The following is a 17,689-nucleotide window of genomic DNA, read 5'->3' on the forward strand; positions in this document are numbered from 1 at the left end:
GAGACTTGGAAGCTATCTGATGATGACATAGAATATTGGACAGTGAGGCCCACTTGGCTCCAAGTCACATCAGCAGGTATACAGCACAAAGGTAAAGATGTTTTCCTTCATTTCAAATCAAGCATTCTTATATCTTCCAGACTTGTGGGAAGATTGACCACTAATATCAATCTTGGTTTGTGTATTTGTGCAGATTAAAATATGAAGTGCACACAGTATATTCTATCTTTGCCTGCTGTTTCCTTGAAGTGGCGTCCAAATGATAAGGATGAAGTATAAAAAGTGACCTGGGCCCATGATCAAGTGGAGGGACTGCTCAGAACATCAGACAGGGTAAGTCTCACCTTTGCCATTGCACTGCCAGCAGTGGTACAGATACCTGGCAAGATGGCCTTAGTTCTCCAGGCTGCACATTGTTCTGGGCATGCTTGGGGGAGGCTGAGTATGTCTGACTTTATTGTAGATGCTGAGCATCTGGACAGTCACACTTTTTCTGCTGGGAGCAGCCAATGGTAAGAAACAACAGCAACCCTGCCCCTTGGGAAAAGTTTAAACCCAAGATCTCAGCATTAAGCAGAGAAAGTTAGCGGGGAGGATGGGGGGCAGCTGTTTGCCTGGGAGAAGAGCTGGACTATCTGAGGGGGATCTACTTCAAGCCTCTCCTGATGGCTTGCCTTCATGCCTGGGTACCTGAAGCCAGTCTTTTCCAGGTAAGCCATGAAATGCTCCTATCAAAATGCAAGTGTGAGCCTGCCCGGATTAAGAGATTGACCTTCCAATGTCCATTGTCACACTGAGTTTTCACAAATCGTCACTGTATCTTTCTTCTAAGGTGTCTCTAGGTGGAGTCAACCCTCCAGCCTTTTGGTTAGCTGCTGAGCATGTTAACAGAGTTTCTTCAGGGAGCTCTGTGTTCACATTGTTGTTGTTCTTAAGTGTTGTCAAGTCAGTTCTGACTCATAGCGAGTGGCTGATGGGTTTGAACCGCCAACCTTGCGGTTAACAAGCTAGTCCTTATCCCCACACCAGGACTGTATTGTCACATTGTTGTTGCTGTTGTTACAGTTTCAAAAGAGCAGCAGGTGGTTTTGAACTACTGTCCTTGAGGCTAGCAGTTCAGTGCTTACCCTACAGTGCCACACAAAGGCTCTACTGGCACATCAGTCAAATATGTACTCGTAATGTGTATCTGAAAGCAGAGTACCGGTGTGGTGCTGTAGGGTAAAGCATTGTACAGCAAGGTTGGTTTGAACTTCAAGGTCAGTGGTTCAAACTCACCAGCTGATCCTCGGAAAACCTACACAGGGCTGCTATGAGTCGGAACCAACTCGACAGCACTTAACAACAACATTATCAGAAGAGCTAGGGATGAAACACAGGATTGCTAAGTTCTGAGTGAAGGAACGTCAGAATCTCTGTGGACCCAATGGGACTGGTCCCAGGACAGTAGTGGGCAGTGGGGGCAAGAAGGGGCTGTCTATGTCTTCATTGTTGGGCACGGGAATCAGTGGACCTCAGGAGCACTGCTTCAGAGCCTGGCCTCGGCCTCTTAGTCTTAGTCTGGCTCTTCCTCTCACTCCAGCAAAGGAAATTTGCTATGATGACCTTGGGTGCTTTTCTGACTTGGAGCCCTGGGCTGGGACTGCAATCCGGCCCCTGAAAGTCCTCCCCTGGAGCCCTGAGAAGATCGGTACCCGCTTCCTGCTCTACACCAACGAAAACCCAACCACTTTTCAGGTGAGAGACCTTTTATCATTTTGGTACCATTGTAACTGGGCGAGGGGCTACCCCCCGCACACAGACCATGAGTCCTAGGGGGTGAGAACTTGGTTATCTGTAACCCCTGCCTCCATAACTTCCTGCCCCACCCCATCCCTCCACCCCTCCTCTACTCCCAGAACCAGGCAGACCTGAACAGTGCAGGTCTTCAGTAAACGTTTGTTTGAACGAACAAATGGTTTACATATTGTTCACTATTGAACAATAGGGAAGGCAAGACAGCAGTACCTGCTTTCAATACAGATGGGGAGCTGGACCATGGCCCACACCCAGTAGAGGCAGCGATGACAGACTTGGGGAGTTGAAACAGGGAGGAGGTCAGGGTGGGCTTCATGGAAGAGGTGGCTTCTGTGTTAAGCTTTAAAAAGTCATGGAGTCAGGACAGGAGATGGGGAAGGGGAGAGACAGGCCTGGGTGGCAGAGATAACATGCCCCACTTCTGTGTTTGCTGCAGACACTCATTCCCTCTGATCCATCAACGATTGAGGCATCAAATTTTCAAACAGACAGGAAGACCCGGTTCATCATCCACGGTTTCATAGACAAAGGAGATGAGAGCTGGGTACTGGACATGTGCAAGGTAGGGGCCACCTCTCATCCCTGCCACTCCTCCTGATGATTCTACCTCCCTTTATGCCACTCGATACCCAAACTCTAAGACAGAAGCTCCACCCAGGTCCTCCAAGAGAGTCTTTGCACACAGCAATAGAAATTTCGTATGACATTTCGGAATACATCTGTTGACTGTAACAATTCTTCCACTCTCTCATTTCTGGTTAAATCAAGGTAGTAAGGCTATTCTGTTCCCATTTTCAGTGAGGGTACCTTGTGTCCATGAAATGAGGGGTTCTGATCTTAGCGCTCAAATCACCCCTATCTCCTGAGGGTCAGCATTGTGTTGCTAGGACCACTGTTGAAGATATGGAGAACTAAGACTGACTAGGCACTGAAACCAGTGGGAGAGAAAGGGCCAGAATTATATACTATAGGGCCTGTTCCCTGGAAGGACAGACAAAGGAATAACATACCCACATGTACACATACAGAAACACAGACAGATAAATACACACTTATACATACATACACATATACACTCCAATATGCCATCATTGTTTTTCTCCTGCCTACACTGGTCCATTCTTATTCTTGTCTATCAGAGTTTACCCCAGCAACCTCCCTCCTACACACATGTTAACCACTCAAACCGCTGGGATGTCATTTGTGTCATCAGGAAAACATACAAATCCAGAAAATTAATTTTGCCTTTGGCTTTGGTTTTCTAGACATTTAATGTCCAGCACCTACGTTTCTCCACAATTCGAGGGGGCTTCCAAAAGTTTATGGAAAGATGAAATAGACAGATAATGAAATTTTCCCATGAACTTTTGGAAGCCCCCTTGTATTAAGTGCTTTATTGATACAGGCTTATAGCCAATGTTTGTAAGCATGTGTGGAAAAGATCCCGCCATTCTGCTTAAAAAAAAAAAAAAAAGAAAGAAAGAAAAGATGAAAGCTCCTGAGAAAACAGCTACCAGGGTCCCTGAGTGAGATCACACGAGTCAGCATCATACAGGTGGAAAGATGGCACGTGGATGGGAATGTTTCTAGCACCATTTTTAAGTTCATGCTGGTTATAGGTGCTGCTGAGTATGCCATCTAAAGATCCATCACAGCCTGGGACATCCAGGAAGACATTTTTCTTCCGGTATTCTCCCTACTCTGTTAAATCAACATAATTCTATCTCATATATCTGCAGTGTGGGTTTCCTCCATGAATCACTGTTGTCTGACATTAAAAGCAGGGATGTTCTTTCTCCCTCCCTCCTTCACCAACCTCCCCGCACACACACACACACTCACACACACCTTACTGTTGTCGAGGAGTTTATTTTAACTCATAGTAACCCCACGTGACGTTGTTGTTGTTGTCGTTAAGTGCCGGCGAGTCGGTTCCGACCCATAGCGACCCTGTATAGGGTTTCCAAAGGAGCTCTGGTAGGTAGCATAGTGGTTACGAATCAGGCTGCTAACCACAAGGTCAGCAATTTGAAAGATGAGGCTTTCTTCTCCCTTAAAGATTTACAGCCTCAGAAACCCTGTACAGAACCGACTCCACAGCACATACCAACAACAATCATGGAAGTACGTCAGCAGGTTGTCCGCTTGTGGAGTTACTTGTGGTTGTTAAGTGCCATCGAGTCGGTTCCGACCCTTAGCAACCGTGTATAGGGTTTCTGAAGAGCAGCTGGTGGGTTTGAAGGCTTCAAACAACTTTTCGAGTAAGAGCCGATGGCTTAAGCTTTAAGGCTCCTTACACAAACTAAAAACAAAACAAAATTGCTGTCAACTCAATGTCAATTCATAGTGCCCTGGTAGGACAGTAGAAATTCACCAGAGAGTCTCAAAGCCTGCCTGTCTGTCATATTTACAGAAGGAAAGTTCCATCTTTCTCCGTCTGAGCGGTTAGAAGTCAGCAGCCGAGTTCTTAGCCACTGAGACTTTACACAGGTTGTAGTGGACTGCTATCAACTTGGTTCCGGTTCATATAGTGACCCTGTAGAGGGCTTCCGAGAGCAGCTGGTGGGTTTGAACTGCCTACTTTGCAGTTAACAGTCCAGTACTTATCCTACAGCGCCACGCCAGGGTTCATTGGTTTTGTTGTTGTTGTTAAGTGCCTTCAAGTTCCTACTCATAGCAACTCTGTATAAGTTTCCAAGGTGCGGCTTGTGGGCTTGAACCGCCGACCTTATGGTTGGCAGTCCAGTGCACCACACCAATGCTCCCTATAACTGCCTCACTGACAGCGTGAGCTCTGGTCCCTAAACTGACAGCTTTATGATAAGACTGAAAGGACCCCTAGTGGTCAGATCTTCAAAGACCAGTTAGATACTGGCCTCCAGAGATTGCATTGAAAACTTTTTCTTTTCAAAATAGGACAGAGTGGAGCGATTGCTTTTTGGTTGTTGGTTTGTTTGTTTTTAATCAACTTTATCGAATTTGGTTGAAAATCAGAGCAAGCGTGGCCAGCCTTTAATTAATCTACGAACTAGAGAGGGAACCAATGCCTGGCTTGTAGCATTCACCCTGAGGGAGAATCCCATATTGATTCCCTTACACAGCCTAGTTTATCTCCGTGTCCCGGGAGGAGAGCGGGAAAGAAGAGCTAGTCTGAGGAGTCTAAAGCCCGTTTCTGACCCTGGTTAGATGCCATTTCTCATGCCCCTGTGATGACACCCCGTTGTCTCCCGATCCCAGAACATGTTCCAGGTGGAGGAGGTGAACTGCATCTGCGTGGACTGGAAGAAGGGCTCCCAAACCACATACAGCCAGGCTGCCAACAATGTGCGTGTGGTGGGTGCTCAGGTGGCTCAGATGCTCAGCGTTCTCTCGGTGAGTGGGCGAGGAGTCTGGGCATGGGCAGGGTGGGAGCAGCGCCCACTGGTGTTGGCTGGGTGGCGGTGCATCTAGGAGCTGCATAGTTTTAGAAAGTGAAATAACCGACATTCCTCTCAGATCTTACTTCTAAATTTCTGCAATGGGTCTCAATAATAACATAAACATACCCGTGAGAGAAATAATAATAATAACCCAAGAGGTGGGGGCTTTTAGTATCACCTTCAATGTAGAAAACGGAAATCCCGAAAGGTTCTGTGGTTTGCTCAAAACTCAAACAGCCTGCGAGTAGAAGATCTAAGCTGTTTAGCTCCCCTAGGTGGATTACTGATAAGCAAGGTGCGCACTGGCTGGCATTCAGCGAGGTATGATTGGGCTTAATTGCTTTTATTTACTAATCTGTGGCGCGAAATTTCACATGCGTTCTACCACCCCTGTCTTGTGGTGTGGGCCAGGTGAACCTGTGCCCAGCAGTTTGGTGGGAAGGCATGGTTGGACCCTTGAGTACCTTGCTTATTGGACCATCCAGCACTGTTCTACCAAATACCCCGGACGTGGAAGCTCTGTGTGCCAAATAGAGACATAATGAATAGGTACCAAATTTCCTGGCACATAGAGGGATTTCTTCTGCCACAGTCACGTCTGTGGGGTTTTTTCCTACCCTGGTCTTTTAACTAATTCTTTATGACTGTTTTCTAAATTAGTTAAATGTCCCAGTCACTTCTGTTTTATAGTTAAAGGGTTTACAAAAGACCCAAAACCCAAACGAAACCCGTACCATCGAATCAATTCCACTCATAGCGACCTCCATACAGGATTTCTGAGACTGTAAATCTTTACAAGAACAGAAAACCTCCTCTTTCCCCTGTATCAGGGACCCAGCCATTCTAATTATTCATGGATGATTATAAAAACTCACCCCTACAGACATTAAAACACATCGTCTTTGTATGGGGAGATCACTACAGATATCTGAGGACACAAAATCCTTTGTGGGTTCTAACTTTGCCAATAAATAAATCCAACTCAGTGAACACCTCTGAGGCCCCCATATGCAAAAACCCCATGGCTCTGTGTTATCCGTTTATTTGTCCAATGTTTTTGGAGCACGGAGTCAGGCGCTGAACTAGAAGGTAAAGAGGAGGGTTGAAGTCCTAGACCTTGGTAAGTGGCAGCAAAGGGAACACAGTGTGCCGCTGGGTCTGATGGGGGGCAGTGCAGGGTGCTATGAAGCACATAGGGGTGAGCAGCTAACTGGGAGTGAAGTGAGGGAGAGGTCTCCCCAGAGGAAGAGACACCCCAGTTAAGAGTGAAAGTTGATTGTGTCAGGTTAGCTACGCAAGTGATTGGAAGGATGATCAGCAATGGCTGCAAGTTCACAAAGCATTTGGCTAAAGAAGAGTCTAGAAGAATAGGTGCTAGGTCAGGAAGGCTCTGAGGCTGTTGTAATGAAGTTAGGCTTGATCCTGGGGAAGGTGGGAGCTTGGAAAGTTTGCAGCTGACAAGTTAAAAAATTAAAATAATAACCCACTGTTGTTAAATGCCATCCATCGATTCTGACCCATAGTGACCCTGTATAGGGTTTCTAAGGAGCAGCTTGTGAGCTTGAACCACTGACCTACCTTGCAGTTCAAACGGCTTTGCCGTCTGGTGCATTAGCCACAGCGCCCACTAGGGCTGCACAAAAATGCCCTGAAATTCCCTCTCCAGACGGACTACAAGTACTCACCTTCCAAAGTCCACCTCATCGGCCACAGCCTGGGAGCGCATGTGGCCGGAGAAGCAGGCAGTAGGACTCCAGGCCTGGGCAGAATTACAGGTAAGGCCCTGAGGGATAGGGCCCCAGGGTTTGTCCCAGGGTAACCCCAGAGTGAATTGACAAGCTTGAAGCTGCCCTGCAGAAGACTGTCCCCCTCAGCTGCGGCAGAGCTGGGTAGAAGTTGCACAGAACACTTTAGGAAACCTCCAAGAAACCCCAGGTCTGTCTGTCTTCATAGCAAGGGGGCAGACTTTGGCTTTGTTCCTCTTAACTTCCCCATCTCTACCCGAGTCCCTCCTCTCTAGGCCCAGGCTTCCCAGTGATAAGGTCCCCTCAGCACAGCTAGGAGTGAGTTCTCAGGAAAATGCAGAATAAGACTGTCTGAACAGGAACAAAACATAATTAAGGAAGAATTGCATTGTCTTGTAATTCTCTTTTCTTTAAAATCAAGGGCAAAGTGCAATATAAAAATAGTTTCCCACTTCCTATGCTGGAAGAAGAAATCCAGCCACCATCATAATCTCTTTAACCCCAACAAAGGATTAATTATAACACTAATAAAGCCAAAATATATGTATATGTCTTCAATAAGTTTGTGGGAAAATTCCACCATCTTTTCATTCCGTTTCTCCACCAATATTTTGAAACTCCCTCCTATGTATTATTATGATTTTGTTGTTGTTGTTAAGTGACATTGAAATGGTTCTGACTCATAGCGACCCTGTATAGGGTTTCCGAGGAGCAGCTGGCTGGTGGGTTTGAACTGCTGACCTTGTGATTATCAAGATAGACAAGAGGAAATACTAAGTTAATACTTTGCTTGCACACCTTGCCTATGTGCCAGACACGGTGCTAAAGGCTCCACAGATGAACTCACTTAATCTTGCAGCAGCCGTATTAACTAGGTGATATTGTCACCCCATTTTAATAAATAGGAAAACTGAGGCACAGGATGGTTGAGTGACTCACATGAGCACTTGCCCATGAAGCAGCTGAGCAGGGATGCGAACCCAAGCAGCCTAGCCCCTGATTCTGGGCTCTTTACTATGGCATCATACTGTTTCACCCACTTCAAATTTGGGGAGAAAAGGAGAACTTTCAAGAAGAAAGATAATACAAGTAAATAGAGAAATCTGATGTAGAAAAAATCCCCACTGAAGCATATGTGGATTTCTTTGCCTATCCGCCCTTCTCTGTCCACTTGAAATGAGAAATAGAGACATGAGACTCCACAGCCCATATTCAACCCCTAGGACCAAGCACTATGTATGTCCAGGGTACAGTAGCCCTTGAGTCGGGCAGTGTGGGCTGCACGGCTGTATACTTGGGCCCTGTTATACCTCCAGCCAGACCCGTTGTTCTCAGCGCTCATATTACCTTTTAGGGTTGGATCCTGTAGAAGCAAATTTTGAGGGCACTCCCGATGAGGTTCGACTCGACCGCTCTGATGCTGTCTTTGTTGACGTGATTCACACAGACGCTGCTCCCCTCATCCCATTCTTGGGTGAGTCCTCCCTGCACTGACAACCCTCCTCCCCGACCCCAAGTGCTCTGGCTATCAATTCAAGAGCCTGAATTACAACCAGCTCCTTGCGGCTCCAATTGTTTCAGGTTTTGGAACGAAGCAGCAGGTGGGCCATATTGACTTTTTCCCCAACGGTGGAGAGGAGATGCCAGGATGTCAGAAGAACACCCTGTCACAGATTGTGGATCTGGATGGCATCTGGGCAGGTAAAGTCACAGCCAGAGCATTCCGGTCTGGGGGGTCGTGTCCTCCCCATGGCTGATCTCAAAGACAAAAGTCACACCTCTCTTTAAAAAGATGTGCTTCTGGATTTTGCATCTGGAAAATAGAGACACATAACAGTCCCTATATGTCTGTTTTTCTGATTTCTGTACTTACTCAAAATACTGTTTTGGATGTATGGATTATACAATTAACCAAGAACTGCAAAACTGCTGCTCAGAGGTGCAACCCCAACAATTAATTCATCATTACCTAATTAAAAAGCAAAGTAAAGCAATTGCCATTGAGTTGGTTCTGACCACGTCAACCCCATGTGTTTCAGAGCAGCGCCGCTCCCTAGAGTTTTCAAGGCTGTGATCGTCAGGAAGCAGGTCACCAGATCTGTCTTCTGACGTGTCTGTGGCTGGCTTTGCACCTTCAAAGTATATAGCTCTGCTAGTAGTCGAGCGTTTGACCTTCATGCCAAAATTTCTGAAAGAGCAGTCCCACTGTGGAAGCATCCCCCCCAGAAAGAATGACAGACTCTGCCACAGCCCCTTGCCCTCCTTCGCTGACTTTCCTATTCATCTCCCCAGGAACCCGGGACTTCGTGGCTTGTAATCACTTAAGAAGCTACAAGTACTATTCAGAGAGCATCCTCAACCCCGACGGGTTCGCTGCGTATCCCTGTGCTTCCTACAGAGCCTTTCAATCGGTAACCCTTTGTCCTGCCTTGTGTCATGTGAGGCTGTTGTCCTGCTGTTTGGGGGGGGTCATACCCTTCATGAGCTCCCTTGTGTCATGTGAGACTGTAGCTCTGCTCTTTGGGGGATTTGTGCCCTCTCATGAGTTTGTCTTGACCATCCCCTACATGCTGACAAACACCCGTCAGAGTTCATGGTCCTGAACCATTTGTCTTCAAGACAATTACAACTCATTGCAAACCTGAAGGACAGAGGAGAACTCCTCCAAAAGTTTCCCCAAACTGCATCTTTATGGACGTAGACCACCACATATCTCTCCCAAGGAGGAGTTGGTGGGTTCAAACCACCAACCTTTTCAATCAGCAAGCGAGCACTTAACACTGCACCACCAGGTCTCCTTCTCGTGGTCCTGTCGTTGTTACGTACTGTCGGGTCGGTTCCGACTCACAGTGACTCTGTATAGGGTTTCTGAGAGCAGCTGGTGGGTTTGAACTGCTGACCTTGTGGTTACCAGTCCGATACTTATTCTACATCGCCACACCAGGGTTCTTTTCATGACCCTGTATAGTGGAACTAAAACAAACAAAAACTTTAGGCAAGAGTGGCGAAAATTCCAGATAGGTCGTGTGGAAGAGAGAGAACCTGGGAAATCCGAGAGAGGAGCTGACAAGTCTATGCTCTAGGAAGGCTTCCCTCAAGTGGCAGCTTTAGAATCCGGCTTGGAGAGCAGTAGAGTTTAGGAGGAAGAGCAGAGGTGTGGGAACAGAAGACTGGGTGGCAGACATCGGAGAGCTGCACCGAGAGAAGGGACGGTGGAGGCTGGTTTGATTTGCCAGACTGGGAGTTTGTGTGTTGTGCACCTGACAACAACAAGACAGATGGAAGGAATGATGGGCTGCAGCCCTCCTGTTCTGTGCAGTCCTCCCAGCTCTACGGTCACTGTAGGCCCTGATTCCACAGAAATTGCTCGATTCTACACTCTGTACTTTTTTCCACACAGAGCCACAGTTAAGCATTGGTCAGCACACCACTGTGGAAGGTATGATTGATCCAAGCTGGGTCCTTGGGTATTTTATAAAGCCCCCAGATGGTTCTAATGTGATGTGCATCAGGAACAGTTTGCCCTGAATAAGTTAGAGATCATTGATTCCAAACTGTTACAAATGCGGAAACCCAGGCTTTAGGAAAATAGAATGTCTGCTATGCCAAATTGTTGTTGTTGTTAGGTAACATCAAATCAGTACCAACTCATAGCGACCCTATGCACAACAGAACGAAACACTGCCTGGTCCTGCACCAACCTCACAATCGTTGCTACATTTGAGCCCATCGCTGCTGCCACTTTGCCAATCCACCGAGTTGAGGGGTTTCCTCTTTTTCTCTGACCCTCCATTTTACCAAACCTGATACCCTTCTCCAGGGACTGGTCCCTCCTGACAATATGTTCAAAGTATGAGAGACAAAGTCTGACCATCCTATATATGGCCAGATATATCAGTCAGTCACAAAAGACAAACTCAGGCAAAATACAAAACAATATAGACAGACCGACTGATTACTACAAGAGACATCAAGGCTAGTGGTCGGGTCCCCTCAGGGCAAACCCCCTTCTAAGACTAAGACTCAATGGGAATACACACTCTGATTGGTGACTGTGTTTGTCACCGATAAGGGGAAGTGGGGAAAAACAGTAATGAAGCTGCATGCTAAGCCCTACAACGTTCAATAGACTCCTGTGAACCCTGGTGGAAACCTGGTTGGCCAGCAGTGTGGCAAGACCTGTGGACTCTTCCGCCCAGAGTCAGTGACATAGCCACAGAGGACTAGAGTGGAGAGTGAAGCATCCGGCTGATAAGAAGAGGGGCATATGCACAAGAACACCCACACTTGCAGATAATACCCACTTGACCTGGCTTCAATGACTGGATGATCAGAGCTCAACTAGAAGAAGAAAGAAGAAAAAAAGAGTAATCTGATACAATTTGATGAACTTGACCTACACCCATGGATGCAGTAGCTCAAAAGAGGGAACAAATCTTTACAATGAGGATCACTGCCACCCCCTCCATACACAGAGTAGACAGGGATGGGCAACTTGGACATTCGCTACCCAAAATGGGGGCGCTACAAAGGCAAGAAGTGACTGACATACAAGCTTTCAAGAGGGAACCTAGATCCAGAGGGCATGGAGGAAGGTAGAATCTCCACTGAGTAGTATCCAATCTGTCTAGGTGGGGCTGATGAAAGGAAATGCAGATGGGGCTCTTGTGGTACAATAGTGAGTAATTGTTATCAGGACTGATTGTGAGGGATGGAAATGTAAATGTAGACGTTTTGTAGTAAGAAGGGGAGTGATTAACTTGCAGTCTAGGAGCGGAGGTCCCTGGAACCATCAAGGGAGAAGAGCAGAGAGCGGGACCCTACCCAGAGAAGCAGTGATGCCAGAGAGGGAGGCAGAGATGATGACATGGAGAGATGGAGTGGCTAGGGACCCAGAGAAGGAGAGGGACTGTGTGCTGATGACGGAGGGAGGTAGGGGTGGGGCAGGCTTGCAGGGTATACCCTTTGGTTGGTTGATGATGCATGGAGGGGATTATAACCATGACAATGAAATGATATATGATAGGATGAGTGTAAAGCACATATAAACTATCACATAATTCACAATAAAACATTTTAAAAAGAAAAAGAAAAGACAGACAAACTCACCTCACTGTTCATTTCTGCTCATCAGAACAAGTGCTTCCCCTGCCCAGATGAAGGGTGCCCACAGATGGGTCACTATGCTGATAAATTCGCCGGCAAGATAAGTGATGAGTCCCAGAAATTCTTCCTGAACACAGGCGATGCCAGCAGTTTTGCTCGTAAGTTACACTTCGGTTTTCTCTCCCCAGAAAAAGCTTCATTTCTGTGACAGATGAAGGGTTTTCCTTTAGTTTGGAATATTTGTGGACATCTTTTGATGACCTTAGAAACCTCAATTAAGCAATTAAGATTCTTTAAAATGCATTCTTGATGGTGAGTACATACACAATAAAAAATGACCAGGTCAACATTTTTCATTGTGCAATTTAGCGATATTGATGGTTTTCATCATGTGCGCCAATCACATATTTCTGTTTACCAATTTTTTATTATCAAAAGAGGCTCAGTTCCTCCAAGCAATGACATTTTAATCATCATTTGATGCATCAAAGAAAATAACTCATCTCCCAAATGATCCCATTTATGACAACTGTAGGTGTAAGCAGTCCCCATTTCTCCCATTTTGTATCTGTGGGACTAAATAAGTAGAAGAAAACTGTAAAATTAGTGGATGATGGCAATTTGCATGTTTTTGAAGCCACCTCTTCTGACTCTTCTCTCTCACTGTTAAGACTGTTCCCCTTTTAGACCATCTCCAGGCCCTAGTTCTTCCATTCATTCAACAAACATTTTTTTAATGCCAATTCTTTGCCAGGCCCCTTGAGAAGCCCATTTCTGGTCTCCCCACTCCCCACCCTCCCCATGATCCACAGGAGTTAAGAATGGAGTGGGTATGATTTCTCTCAAAAACTTGAATGAAAGAGGACCTAGGATACAGACAGGGAATTTTAGGGCTACTTTATGCCAACCTAGTCTATGGCAGTGCAAACTGCTAAGCATTCAGTTGCTAAGTGAAAATTTGGAGGCGCAAAATCACCCAGAAAAAAGGTCTGGTGAGCTACTTCCCAAAACTCAGTCACTGAAAACCCAAGGGACATCTTTCTACTCTGACCCCAAAGGGGTTTCCAGGAGTCAGCATTGACTGAGGGCAATTGCCGCTGGTCCTAAGATAGCTCCGCAGATGCTGTGATATAAAACCACAGACTGAGTGTATTTCTATGAATATATAAATATAATACATGTCTCAGGCTTTTTCAAGTCAGGTTTATTGAGACATAATTTATATACAGCAAAAGTCACCCTTTTTAGAGTATAGTACTATGAGTTTTGACAAATGACTAATTGGGTAACCACCACCACCATCCAGATGTAGAATTTCCATCACTATATGTGTGTGTGTGTGTGTGTGTGTGTGTTAAAGACAGAGGTTAATCAATCTTTCCACTCTGTAATGCTGCATGAACTACTTGCCAATATTTTAACAACATATTAAATGTTCAAATCTATGTATCCATTCCTCAACCCACATTTACTTATGGGCCCTAAACTGTGCTAGACCCTGGAGGTACAAGATGAACAAGACACCATTCTCATGAAATGTACAATCCAACAGAGAAGACAGAGACTCAACAGGAAAGGTGGAGATATGTTGGGCTTGGCCAATGGCACGTTGCTGTATGGCATTGTGGAACAAGTGATCTGCTTTAACCATCCTTAGGGATAAGGACAATGAGGATGTGTGTGTGTGCTTGTCTGTGTATGTGAACCTGTGTATGTGGGTATAACATGTTACGTATACGTGTGCACACGTGTGTATATACAAGAGGGCTTCAGAAATTTTGTCCAAAAAATCCCATTTTCTTTTAATTCCATATTTCCACAATTTTTTGAAGTCCTCCTATATATGTGTGTTTGTATGTCCATGCATGTGTGTAGGCTTGTGTGGCTGTGTGAATGTTCATGTGTGTGGATTTGTGTCAATGTGTATTATTTCTTTCAATACACAAGTATTGAGCTTTCTTCCATGATGGGTTGAGGTGTATGTATATGTGTGGGTGGGTGTAGGTTTGTGTGTATGTGAATAGACTTATGTGTGAGAGAGTACGTGTAGGTATGCATGTGAGTGTATGTGTATGTGTGCATGTTTGTGTAGGGGTAGAACTCCAGGGTGAAGACTGAGCTACTGTTCTGTGGGGACTGCCCAGGGCCTGGAGATGCAGAGATAATAAACGGGTCCTCAAAGGTGTTCACAAGACTGCACTCCTGAACTGTTTCTCCAGAGGTGGAGACATGTATGCCCGTGTGCTGACTTTTTCCATGTTGACTCTCAGTGATGTTAATCCAGAGCAGAGCTGTCCAGTAGAAATGTCTTCAATGAAGGACTTGATTGGTGCTGCCCAATACAGTACCCACTAGCCACAGGTGGCAGTTTAGCACTTGAAATGCGGTTAGTGTCAAGAAGGAATTCAACTGTAAATTTCACTTAACTTGAGTTAACCCTTTTGTGGCTGAATTATGTTCTGCTTTGACTTTTTCATTAATACCTTGAGTTTTCAGTTACGGAAGGTATGCTGAAATTAAGGTGGTGGGGGGAATCTCTTGAAGCAATATGGATTTTGATGCAATTATATGCAGCACATATATATAAGAAGGCTTCAACAAGTTCCTGGGAAAAAAATCCATTATATTTTCCTTCCATTGGTCCATGAACTTTTTGAAGCCACTTCATATGTCCCAAGTGGACCTTGGATGGAGGGTTGGTGGGGTGAGACCCACTTCTTCAGATTCACAGTTACATAGATCCCCTCCAGGCAGTAGCACAGACTACAACTGGGATAGGCTGAAAATGTTGGCGGGTGACATTTGTCCACTGAGTCATGAAAGGATTAAATAGCCACTGGGCAGCATTGCTCTAGAGGAAACCACTGCTGTTGTAGTTGGAACCAATGACCTTTCAATTAACAGCCGCATGCTTAACCCTTTCACTACCAGTATGGATTTTCCCTTAAGGCCTTGAGTTGTAGACTAACAAGTAGGATTTCTTCTAGTTTGATGCCTCAGTGTAAGGAGGGAGGGATGTGAGGCACCTCTCTTCTGTGTGGGAACCAACTGATCTTCTCTCATCCATTGGTGCAGGCTGGAGATATGGAGTTACAATAACAGTGTCCGGAAGAACTGTCACTGGGCAGATCAAAGTTGCTTTGTTTGGAAGTAAGGGAAACACTCGCCAATACGACATATTCAGGCAAGTTTTAGTGTGGTATCTCATGTGGTGATGTGTGCAGCTTGCCATGAGCAAATCCATCCACTGAGCTTAAACACTTATCAATTGTTCATCTAACAATGGACCTGAAATTCTTTCCTTTAGGTACTAAAGCAGATTGCTGACCTTTGCTAACCTTTTTTCCCTCTATAAAAAAACTGGCATTCAGTTCTATTTTGACAGATCGGCTTTTTTTTTTTAAATAATAAATCTAACAGTAATACAGATGTCACATTTTCTGATTGTAATATATGTTTGTTGTATTAAACTAAGTGGTTAGTTTACTGTACAAGTAACTCTTTCAAAAATAATATGAAGAAATTAAATAACTTTCAATGTAAAGTATTAGGAGAAATGAACATACATGAGTTTGAAAAAAACCTGTTGAAATCATAGTTTGAGGCTGCCACCATTTAGCTGGCTTTCCACTTCTCCATTCTTAATTTGAGAATTAATTTGAAAAAAGAATCTTGTTAATCTAGAGTAGAAAGAGCAGCATGCTGTTAGAATCATTGGACGTCATTTCTCTGAATGGGAATGTTACCATTTTTCTATTTCCAGGGGACTTATTAAGCCAGGCTCAACCCATTCCAGTGAGTTTGACGCCAAGCTTGATATTGGAACAATCGAGAAAGTCAAGTTTCTCTGGAATAACAACGTGATAAATCCAACCTTCCCCAAAGTGGGCGCAGCCATGATCACCGTGCAAAAGGGCGAGGAGAAGACAGTGTATGTATCCCGGCTGACTTGTGTCTAAGGAATTTTGTAGCTTCGTGCGTGGAATGAAAACTCACCCTTGCAAACCAGTGATAGTTCAGGCAGCAAAGCCAAGAAGCTTTATCTTCCTCCCCAGGCAAGCAAACTGCTGGCAGAACACCACACATTTCTGTCTGGTACACTTGCCTGGTCCTTTGCATAGTCTCTGGGGGATTTGGAGATATGAACTTGCCTTCAAGGAAAACTACAACAGAGATCATGACATATGTCTGGAAAGTATAAGGGTGTAGGTATGGGATAGAGAACGGCTTCCGTTGGAAGAGGGGAAGACCAGAGAAATTTCAAATAATCGGAGAAGAGAATCAATTTTAGTGAGAGCTATAAATCTGAAGCAAGGAAAGAGAGCTAGTGGGCAGTGCTTGTGGGTCCCCCCCACCCCATGCCAATGCAGCCATGAGGGAGGAGGCAGTTGGAGGGCATGGGGTGGGATGGAGGCAGTCACCTAAGAGGGCCAAGGCATTGTCTCCCAAAGTGGACACACTCCCCTGCCGCCCTCCGTGGACCCCAGTTCTGGTCTGCAGGGCATTCTTGGGGCTCCTGGGAAGGGCAGCCTGGCCTCTCAGCTCCTAGGAGCTTGGGTGTTGGGATTAGGTTGGGCCAGAGCTAAATCAAGCTCAGATCCTAGGCAGGGAGGGTTGCATGGCAGAGTGGCACTGGGGCTGGAGGACCCCTGTGTGAGATTACCCCTCCCTATCTGAGTCACAGAGGACAGAGTCTGGTCTGGCCAGGTGGCTGGTGGACAGTGTGGGGACACTTGATTAAAGCCTGTTTGGAGCCTTATGCAGCTTGGGCACATGTCCAGGACCATTCTTCAATGGCCCATTGGAGGAGCAAAACCCCAATCAAGCCAACTGCCCTGAAGTCCATTCCAACTCATGGTGACCGAGTAGAACTGTGTTCTGTAGGGTTTCCTTGGCTATATTTATAGAAGCAGAACACCAGCTTCTTTTTCCTGAATATTTGCCAAGGGCCTGCCATGCACTGCTCACAGGGAGCCCACAATCGGGTGGGACACAGGACCAGAGTCAGGGGCCACTCCTTAACCATCTGGACCCTCGGGCTAGAAGCCATGTAGCCATCAGATCTCCAGGAGCTGGCGGAAGCCACCACCTGATGCTATTCCTTCCAAATTGCAAATCAACTTGTGCTTTAATTATGTGAAGAATGCAATCCCCAAGGCTTTCCAGAAAGATACCCAACTCCTAAAAGGCACTCGCTTTTCTTCACAGGTACAACTTCTGTAGCGAAGACACCGTGAAAGAAGACGTGCTGCTGACTCTCACACCCTGCTAAGCTCAGGCCCGGTGTGCTCCCTGTGTGAACATCAATAAACGCCATTGATGCATCTACCTACTCACAGTTTGTCGCTGATGTCAGATGCTACCTGTGGGGACATTGGAACATCTAAAAAATGTATAAGCGTTTCCAGATACTTGGGTTTCTTGCCATTGATTTCCCGCCAAACACTCCTGGGTCATCATGTTCCCTGCCTTCTGTTGGCCTGACTGGGAGAAGGGAGTCATTAACAGCAGAACTCGTTCCGACGGGTAGTGACTTGATGCCCAACAGAAGGAAACACTGCCCAGTCCTGCACTGGCCTCATAACCCATTGTTACTGCCACTGTGTCAATCCATCTTGCTGG

The 17,689-nt window shown here is 45.9% G+C and overlaps 1 protein-coding gene across 1 annotated transcript; it reads left to right on the top strand.

Annotated features, from left to right (window-relative positions):
- The first annotated feature begins 325 nt into the window (after nt 1-325).
- PNLIPRP1 (pancreatic lipase-related protein 1) lies at nt 326-17,339 on the top strand. The gene is made up of 13 exons (XM_006831384.1): nt 326-333; nt 464-512; nt 1,583-1,737; nt 2,234-2,359; nt 5,035-5,169; nt 6,883-6,991; nt 8,316-8,435; nt 8,543-8,662; nt 9,254-9,372; nt 12,096-12,225; nt 15,143-15,251; nt 15,831-15,998; nt 17,276-17,339. Exons 2-13 carry the CDS (start codon nt 464-466, stop codon nt 17,337-17,339), a joined length of 1,404 nt encoding a protein of 467 aa, XP_006831447.1. The 5' UTR covers nt 326-333.
- The last annotated feature ends 350 nt before the right edge of the window (nt 17,340-17,689 follow it).

This window comes from Chrysochloris asiatica, unplaced genomic scaffold, assembly GCF_000296735.1.
Source record: "Chrysochloris asiatica unplaced genomic scaffold, ChrAsi1.0 scaffold00003, whole genome shotgun sequence".
NCBI lineage: Eukaryota > Metazoa > Chordata > Mammalia > Afrosoricida > Chrysochloridae > Chrysochloris > Chrysochloris asiatica.